General features: G+C 33.2%; 1 protein-coding gene across 3 annotated transcripts; it reads right to left on the bottom strand.

The window, feature by feature from the left end:
- Window positions 1-2,921: 2,921 nt before the first annotated feature.
- LOC127876947 (follistatin-like) lies at window positions 2,922-9,665 on the bottom strand. 3 transcript variants are annotated; one of them, XM_052422500.1, is made up of 7 exons: window positions 8,803-9,665; window positions 6,451-6,645; window positions 5,962-6,180; window positions 4,961-5,185; window positions 4,471-4,716; window positions 3,954-4,154; window positions 2,922-3,453 (listed from the first exon to the last, which is right to left on the bottom strand). In XM_052422500.1, the coding sequence occupies exons 1-7, from the start codon at window positions 9,029-9,031 to the stop codon at window positions 3,449-3,451; spliced, it is 1,320 nt and encodes a 439-aa protein (XP_052278460.1). In that variant the 5' UTR covers window positions 9,032-9,665; the 3' UTR covers window positions 2,922-3,448. The 3 variants fall into 3 exon arrangements, with proteins under 3 accessions (XP_052278460.1, XP_052278459.1, XP_052278461.1); XM_052422499.1 differs by having other exon boundaries at window positions 2,922-3,456; window positions 8,803-9,663; XM_052422501.1 differs by having other exon boundaries at window positions 2,922-3,456; window positions 8,911-9,661.
- Window positions 9,666-10,517: the final 852 nt, after the last annotated feature.

The raw sequence follows: 10,517 nt of genomic DNA, 5'->3' as shown, positions 1-10,517 counted from the left end.
TCGTACAGTAATACAGATTACACAATGTTCGGAGATTAGTTTAAGAATATAAGCATTTTTAAATAAAGTATCTTGGAATCTTCAATTGCTGACACGCAGGAGATTATTTTTAAGAGTACCTAAACTACCGTTGATTGACAAATGAAACGTAACTCTAGAATGTATTACACAAAGATATTTATGTTTTACCAATCATTTGGTCTGATTGTGGCATACTGTCGATGATGTCTTACATTTGTTGCTAATATTGTTTTAATATTTATTCAAAAATGAGACACACTCATTAACAACATGCCTAAAAGCTTTCTTTGCTCATGTGATACATCATTAGAAAGTTAAACTAGATTACTTTATGAATGACTTGCAGACAGGTGACAATTATGCAATTAAAGATTCATGCTGAGAAATGAACGTCATGTATTACAAATAATGTCAATCTTATTGATCATCGGATTAAATAATTATACAGATTTGAAGAAATTGTAAACTTTTCATTTAATTTGACTATTAACTACAAAGCGTTTTTCAAGAAATGTCGGCTTCTGAAATGTACAGCATACCTAAAATTAGTAACATATTACATGCTGCTATGTATACAGCCTTGGTTACAGGAATTCTATCTATACACGGTATGATTGTACTAGCTTATGCCATGATTATTTAACAGAAACACGTATAAAAACCATTCAGCACCGTATATGCTATTGTTTCTCCTACATAATGAACATTCACACATTTAAACTACAGGACACGGATTCGAAAAACAAATGCAATTCAGCATTTCAGTAAGAGTGTGATAATGTACTTATCTGGTATCATTTGTTCTGCGATACAAGAATGCCAATATAAACATTGTTTATATTTCATTTTGTATTCATTCGAGCCGAGATAAGTGACGACTGACACGTTGACCTTTGTTATAATACACCAAATATCAGAGAGGTCGTCTTGTCCTCATAATCAACAGTGTGAAATGTGAATGTCCTACCTCCCTACATTTAAAGGAAACAAAAATCGTTGGTAGATTAACAGAAGCCCGGGCAGTTCAAAGCAGCCCCGCATTACCCATGGCAGAGTAGGCAACTGCATATGGGCCCCGCGACTTTAAGGGGCCACATGAGACAGTGTCTTATACATTTTTATGGACTGAATGGTAAATTCCTATCGTAGATCGTTATGAAATTTTCATTAAATTATAGAGAGACCAAATTGCCTGTTTTCTTGAATTCTGAATATAATAATTATAACATATTGGCATTTCGGCATTATATTTACATTTTATACCTATTAAATGATATTGTCAAATTTTCTGTCTTGCCAGCCTTGGCGCTGGAATGCTGATTTAAACTAGGCCAGTATGCATGAGCCTCCATCACGTCGAAACTTTGTGTTTTGTTTTTTTCGCGGATTGAACCTCATTTTCTTAAATTACTATTTTGGAATATCATCAGAACTATGCAATTGCATTATTAAATATATTTGGTACAAACGAGTTATACAATGTCTAAAGCAAACGTGAAAGGAGATTAAAAGTCCCGAATACGATGAAGTCCAGATTCCGCCGTAATATGTTCTTAATAAAGAACAAGTATGAATAAGCTATAAATACATTGGTGCAACTTATAAACACAAACATCATCTTAACCCAATACGATTAAGATAATCAAGTTCAGTAACAATTTCCTGTTTTTCCACAAACTTAGAGCAACCGTTACCGCTACGGTTCATTTCACAGCCTTGCAAATAGAAATAAATACGGCAATAAAACGCCGAACAGAAATGTTTTATAGCAAAATTACACCGAACTAATTGATTCCAGGTGCAACTGATGATTTTTCTAATTTCTGTTAACAAGGCGGGCGTGCTGATCCCGTTCTAGGAATATACGCTAGTGAGTCTGTTTACGAAGCTCGGGTAATTAATAGTAGCCTTGAATCTGTAGATTTTTTCTTATTTGTACTACAGAGTTCTTCACAATGCCAAGAGGAAATAAATATAAGCGTAAATTGAATACGATTTCATAAAACAAACAGAGTTCTCAGTAATAACAAGTGGAGAATTATTATACTTTTTGCCATTAGTAAAAAGCAATACGTTTCAACGTCATTGGGTAGAATCAGTGAACATGTTGAATATTTCGCAGTTTGTAAATGTATACGCATATGTGCTAGTTTCCATCATTGTGATAATGTGCATTATTCTATTTGTTAATACCACGTTATGTCATATTATTGTGAAATTTTGCTTGATGTTTATAGCATAGAGTGATTGTTTTGTTTGCTTTATTGAATAAATTTGCTCAATTCGTAATACTCTGATATTGGTTCAAACTTTAATTAAGAAAGATGTTTAAAACAGGGTTCTGAAGAAATGTTTTATTTTTCATTTTTAGCATACAGTATCAATATCACGTATTTGATTTTGTATGCAAACATGTCACGTTGTATAATTAATAATGCGCTTTCCTTTGAATAGTTCAAATATGACTATATAAATATGGTATTAATACATTTAAATGCTCACTATCTTTACATGCCGTGAAGATGTTTGAATTGTAGAAATAAACGAAACTTAATTTTATTATTATTTTCAATTCCATTTGTATCATTCAATAGTGTTTTGCCTACGACCTTTCACACCTGTTTCCTTAAAAAAGCAGTTTCTGGTGCGGCGACTAAACGTAGTTTATCTTGCCGGAACATTTATGTATGCTTTCTGGTTACTTAACTGCCTATCATTACATTGGTTGTACGTTTTAGTGATGAAAATATTGGAAAGGTGCATCAATGCTTGTTTAAATTTTGAGCCGATATAATAGGAAACATCAATATACATTTGACTGCTTATTGGTATAAGCAATTTCTCAGCTTTCTTTAATGCGAGTTTCAAAGAAATGCAATATTGTGTGTTTTATAAAAGAATAATTTTTAATGTTTATTTATTAACAACTTGATACATATATTTACAATAACACAATATACGAGACAATATCAAACCGTTCCAATTAGATACCACAACATATATTTAACACGCTACAATGATGTAGTTTTATTATATACTAAAGTTCATATAAACAATAAATATAATTGCTCATATTATTAGCTCATATGTCTCTTAATTCATATGAAGCACATAATAAAACTTGTTAAAATAAATACCATAATAAATTCTTTGTAACTGGCCAATGGCCCATGCAAACAAGAAACACAACCGGAAAAAAAACATTCGATTCATAGACTTCATCAATTTAAACATCATGGTGTTCAGAAAACCAGCTTCTGTCTTTGTTCCTTTTTGATACGTTTTATATAACTTTCATGTCCCATTATAGGCGCATATTTTCATAGTCATTATTTTGTTAGTGTAGTAACTTGAGCCAAATCAGTCGATCCGGAAGGGTCATTTGGCACATAGCAGATAGGCACCCGCAAACTAATACCTGCAAAACTCATCCTGCTGGAAATAATGGAAAAATAACATAAACACAAGTCAAAAATGAATCCTTCTCTTCTTATGTCAAACGTCAAACGTTAAAAATTTACATGTTTTTCCTGATTCTTTATAAACAATGCGCAAAGTGTTTGTATATTAACTAAGAAGAAACATAGAAATTTTCGGTAATTTTAATTTATCGGAAAATAAGCGACGCCTTTTCCTTTTGTTTAGATGCGCGTATGAAAGCAATTATAAGTCTACGAAATATACAGCATTATATATTAAACGGTTCACAGCGAAACCTTTTTCGGAGGGATCATACCTAATGATCATCGAATGTTTATTGACAACGCAAGTCTTCCCGTAAAAGTAATTAAAGTAATTAAATGATAAATTTCTATAAAAAAAAGTAAGTACTAGTATCTGATGATGTCCAACATACATAAAACAAGGCAACACGCACCTAGATAGGTCATGTTATACGTTTATAAAGTTAAAAATGCTTATTGGGAACTTACGTTTGTCTATTTTCTCTGAGCTCGTAGAAACCGCGTTTGTTTTCCTAGATTGTCCGTTTGCCTTATTACGTCTTATTTTAATGTGTTGTCTCTTGTTCTGTTTTATTTGCTTCCTGCGTTGCTTCCGTGAACGTTTCTTTAGCTTTTGAGTGTCCGTCTCGTTCTGGGTGTTCAATGCTTCATCTGGCAACTTATAACGTTCTGCAGTAAAACACACAAAATGTAAAGTACTTCAAACGTTGTTATGACGAAATCAAATTAAAACAATACAATTATGTCCTATCATTATGTTATAAGTTGTAAAAAAAAGTTAAATGTCGTTTCTATTAATCGCTGTTCATGAATTAAAATTTTTATGTAACTTCGAAACAGACCGCGATGTTTTTTAAAATATAAATAGCACTAATATATACTTGCGAATGTAGCACTTTTGATAAAACAATACGTATGCATTTTACTACAAAACGTGTAAGGACGTAAGTTCAGAACAAAAATGCAGCTGCGAACAAAACATTACCTAAATTGCCTAACTTTTTTCTGCATTTCCCGCTTCGTTTCGTCGTTATAAACAAACGAGTTCGACAAGAGGTCAGCGTCAAGTGGCAATAACTGGCGTAGGTTCTCTCGTCTGTGCCGCACACTTCGGTGCGCTTGGGTGTGAAACAAATGTCGGTGCACGTGAAACAGACTGGTTGACCGTTGTCCGGATTTGCCAAACATGTTTGTCCGATTTTGCATTTAAAATTGGAACACGAATACTTTTCTGAAATTCGAACATATCCTCATAATAGTTTGATATGCACGGCATAAAATAATTATTATCAAATAATTGATGCTGTTGCTGTTTGGTATTGTGCGTTTTTTTTCCTATAAATGTTCGAGCGGTTTGTTTGGGTAATGTTGTTAGGATTGGTAATCTGTGGAGTTATATTCGTTTATATTTTCAAATTACATACGCAACTTCATGATTTTTAACGTGTGTCGTAAAATGAAATACATTTACTCACTATTACACTGGCCTTCATACGCTATCCGAATGCTCTTTCCATTTCGACAAATTGCAGCCTTAAGTTCGCACGTGTTGTTGTATGTTCGCCCATCAACCCCACACACTGGTTGGCCAACGTCATAGTGACGTGTGCACCTTGTATCGCAGCGGGCGCAGTGGGGAAACCCGTCCTGGTCCTCCAGACACCGGCTCCCTAGCCTACATGTTACTTTGCGACACGATTCTGTAAAAAGATATTTTTATGTATAAGACTAAATAGTTGTGCATGTACTTTATTTATTAAAATAAACGAAATACGTTAGATTTCGACATACGTGTGCAAAGTAAAAACCTTTTATGTAGATTCCTTTGTTCCTCTAAACTAAGCAATTAAAGATTCATCTTAAAATTGAAGACAATTCAGGAAAGGCACAAACTTTATAACTTACTGTATTGAGTTAACAACGCTCTTTTATATTATATTTTTTTACATTAGAACTCTAATATTTGCGATAGTTATTGTACAATTACTATTATTGTTAATACAATTAATCAATCCTTTATTATGCGACATTATGTACGTTATCGTCTTAATTCATCAATGAAGACAAGAACAAACTATTTAGAAAATAATCGACATAGGAAAAACTTGTCATGTAGACTCCTTTGTTCCTCTAAATCAAGCAATCAATGCGGCAACTTAAAATTAAAGACAACTAAATACAGGCACAGGTTCTTAAAATATTCGTACATAGCATAAATCACGCCTTCATATTTTATTGTTTACACTTTATTAGTACTCCAACATTTGCGATAGCAATTACTATTGTAAAATTATTGTTAATGCAAAATGTGCCCTTATTTTGTGATATCTTTAATGAACGTTATCGTCTTAATTCATCAATCAAGGCGAGCACAATCAAATTAAGAAAATAATGGTCATAGACTATTCCAACATAACATTTTATGATCAAGTATTATACTATTTTCTATTATATTTATTTTAATTGCAATTCTTACTTCGACATTTGCCATAGTAATCGACTTGTGTGTTTAGACCAGTCTCGCAGTTGATTTTTCGCAGCATGCATTCGTTCTTGTACTGTGTACCATCCGTTCCGCATACTTTGCCTTTGTCGCCTAAACTGGAGGTACAGTGTGACCCGCAAACACACTTCGGAACGCCCTGTCTCATAACACACATTTTGTTTGGTTCGCACTTCACTGTCGCACATGTTTCTGCAATAATGCAACGATAAAACCTCTGGTGTAACCTATTCGTTCATGAGCTTAAATTATATTCCAATAGTTAATCGAAAAGACGTAGAACTGAACATACCATGCTACATGTTCACAACTTACATGTACATTGATTTTGCACTGAAAAAAACCCATTAACACAAACAGATAGGCACGGCACTGTTTCTTTTAAATGCTTTATAATAATTTAATTACAAAAAATAATTATAGTAATATTATCAAAAATATTAAGATCCGTTTATAACCTACTGTGGCATGGTTGACATGAGCTGGCGCCATCGGCGAAGAAGTTTAAGTAGAATACATCACTGGTAACGGTGTGGGGCGTCCAAGACACGGCGTCACCTCCTTCTGTGTTGCAGCACTCTTCTTTGCTCATATTCACGTGGAACGCGTCAGTACACAGCCCCGTCGACCGGTTCACTAAGGCCCAACACACCCCGCCTTACAAATGACAAAGTTTGCATTTTATTTAAAGTGCCTGAAAGCATTAATATCCTTGTGGTTGAATGATGAACATCGTTGCATCAATACATGCTTGTTAAATATTGTACGAGGGTATGCATTTTTACCTAGCATATAATTTAGAAATTAACAGGAATTGAAAGATCAAACAATAAGTTTACCGATGTTAAAAGATAAAAGAAACGTCAAGCATATACTTAACATACATAACGCTGATAAGCCTGAGGTTTTTAATTTAAATGATTGAATATGTGTAAAAAGTTTACATTACTGTTTTATGCCACTAGTGCAAAATTACATTGAGACGCTTACTCAATATTTTCATTTGTTATTATACCCGTCATCGAAAACACTAATTCAATTCTTATGTTTAAAAAATATATCATGTCCCAGACCGATTACACAATTTTAGCCCCGCCCACAACATCTCATCATGTTTCTCTGCAATGTTAAAGCATTCGTAAGCCTGGCCCTCTTAGAATTATGTTTTGTAGGAATGCCTTTAAAAGTTAACAACAAAAATGGATCTTGATCAAATGTTTAACAAATTGGTAAACATGAGGAATAATTTCAAACTTTTAGATGAGGAAACACGTAGAACAAACAATTAACAAAGGAAATAGTTCCTTAAAGAATAAGGAAACAAAGGTAAAAAATGTTGCTTCAAGTCGTTAATTTCCTACAACTTTCGCAGAAAATCTACGTCATACCTATATTATACGTCTTGCAACTAATCGATTTTGTCCTATCTACACAAGGAAACATTTCAGTAATAACGTGATAATTTAATTTATTCAACATTGTGTTGCCCACTTACTTTCATATAAACAGGCATCACCCATGCGACTTAATGTAAAAAGCACCTTCAGACGATTTTGTACCCATTCAGCTGATCATCCCAACTTTCCGAAGTATTTCGTCAGTATTTCAAGATAAAATGCATCATTTCATAATGTAAAAAGTCGAAGTTTCAATTCAAGATTTAGAAAACGTATGAGTGAATATTTTGTGTATTTGTTGAGTGCTTACATTTTACACTTTTAAAACCAGTCGTTAATGTAGACTGAAATTTGCTGTCTAAGTGTATTAATAGATTAGACTATTGTCGAGCAGTATAAGTCCCCTACCTGCTCAACCATTGTCAGAACTTTTCAAGTTATCGCAGGATCCAGAAAAGTGTGACGGACGGACGGACGGAGACAAAACCATAAGTCCCATCCGGTGAAACCGGTAGGGGACTAACAAATATTATATTTATAATCATGTTAATTTTATGTCATGACAAGTACAAACATCCTTGCTCTGATTTCTTGTATGTAATGTTAAATACATGTAGATCAATGTTGACGTATTCAGTGTTTCCCAATTGCATATTTTGTTATACTTTAAATCGCTGAATTTCACGATTTTTCTTCTTGATGCAAAGGGTATAGATTTTAACATTTGTTTCTAAAGGAAAACACTGGCATAATAAATTCATTATATGATTTGAGACTTTTGAGATCATTTTATATAAGACTTGTCTAAAATAGCGTGTCAAAAGGATTTGCCTCGCCTTTCCCTACGCCATATCAGACTGATACCACTTGTTATAAAAATCACCAACTATATATTCACTCGATATCACCCAATACGCATACGGTAAATCTGTTATACCATACGATGGTTCTTATAGGGTAATATTCACGTCTATTCAATTAATATTGGCTAACCTTTAAATGTTTTACGATATATTTAGTTAACGTAATAGATAATTATAATAACACTATTATATCATTTGTAGTACTTATTAATTTCGCAGAACTTTCTTTTAAATATTCGCTTGCTCTTCAATTATGTCAATTTAAGTTTTATTTTCAAAGGAATACCGATACTGACTATTTTTAATAGCATGAGCATGTTACATACATGGTGTATCATTTGTACGGTAACCGTTATTTTTAATTGACGAATGTCTTTGCAATGTTCGTATATTTTATTTTATTACAGTACACGGTATATTGTTGTCATAACATCAAAAATATTTATCGCAACAAATCTTCCTTAACAAATTGATATATTAATGTATTAAACATATTTTTTCAACACAAACAATAAACAAAACGAACACAACATTATACAATTCAATCAATTTACCTTTCTGCACTATTTTTCCAATGATTTGCACCGTGTTAATTACATTTCTGCATCCTTTGCTTGCACGAAAACGATCGAAGCTGCCAGATTTATACTCACACAACTTACCAGTTACTGAGCCCGTTGCGAACATCACGATGAGGTAGACTACACTGCAGATTACGGTCGATGGCTTCTGAACGTCCAGTATGAACATGCTGGTAACAATGACCGTCTGGCATCCACACATGCCGTATTTATTTACGGAGAGCTGAATTGGCTTTTATCAATGAGTTATTTGTCTTATATCTAAGTAAACTATTGTACTCTTGAAGTATTGACAACAGCGTGACGATAAAATTCTTGCGATAATCGTGCATTTAATTATTTCAATTTGTATCGTAGTCTTTTCCGATAAAACGAATTTCATTTGCGAAGTTTTATAAACACAACAATTCTACCTTTCATGCGATGAATAACGCTGCAGTGTGATCAAATAAACTGATTTTTTACTCAAATACTTATTCCCTTTGAGTTTAAGTTTATAAAAACTGCATAACTCTTCATTGTACTAAACATCATTTTCATCTTTTAATATTGAATTGTATAGGCGTATTTAAGTTTTTCAAAAAGTCCTGTCCGTCGACGGTGTCAATATATGTAACCGTCAATTTGTATCTGATAAAAATACAAATTCTTATCAGCAGTGTCTACAATATATGTTTTACAAAATCTTTTTCAAAGCATTGATAAAAATTATAAATATCAAGCTGACTTTATAGCAAAAGTGTTATATGTTAAGTGCGTAAGTCCACTTTAACAAATCCTGTAACTTGTATTCAAACTATCTATTGTTGTGACGTTCTGCTATAATCCTAACCTATTTGAAAAAATAAATTTCATGCACTCGGTCCAACAACTGCATTGAAATGAAGAAGAGAGTCAATTTCACTCTTCTTAAATACCGACCGCGTTTGCTATTGAGTCTCATGTTATACAAACGCAGTTAAAATCAATGCCACAGACACTACCGACAAAGTGCCTTTGTCCATCATATTTTTCCCAAATACGCACGTTGTATTAAAATAAACAGTACGTTCTTTTTCTGTTGTTTGTAAAATGCAAGGCTAAATATAGGTGTTCATAAATTTACTATTATATTATCACATTTTCACACAATATTACTGTCACCAATTGACATGTTTGTATATATTCTGTATATATGATGCTGTTAAGCCACTTCTAAGTTATATGTTAGTGCTGTTAATGATTCCAAATTACTTTTAACTCTCTTCTGATTTAGCCGCGTCATGTAAAATTGGGTTTTATGCCATATGCGCTCAGATTTGCTCCAGACCAGTAAAGCGGCGCGGTCTTGTAATGATATACATTGTCCGCTACAACGGCATGCAAGATTTCACAGTTTGATAAGCGGACTGCGTAGCTCCTGACAAGTCTGTCCGACTTCGCAAGCTGGTCTAGAGCTGCCCATGCATAGTAATTTTCGCGTGACGTGGGTAAATTAAGAATTAATTGTATTACATTTGCGTTTTGAAATGATAATTTCTGCCCCTTAAAAGGACTGGGTTTTTATTTAAGTACGTCGGGTGTGAATTTGTTAACACTATTGTAACACTAAAATTGCAAGACATGTGCAGGATTTAGACATGATACAGACATTTCAATAAAAAACGTATTTGTTAGGACTTGTTAAAATTAAAACAAAAGCATGTTCA

The sequence above is a fragment of the Dreissena polymorpha genome, chromosome 4, assembly GCF_020536995.1.
Source record: "Dreissena polymorpha isolate Duluth1 chromosome 4, UMN_Dpol_1.0, whole genome shotgun sequence".
NCBI classification, from domain to species: domain Eukaryota; kingdom Metazoa; phylum Mollusca; class Bivalvia; order Myida; family Dreissenidae; genus Dreissena; species Dreissena polymorpha.
Note: the sequence above shows the minus strand (reverse complement) of the source record. Positions and strands in the feature narration are given on the sequence as shown.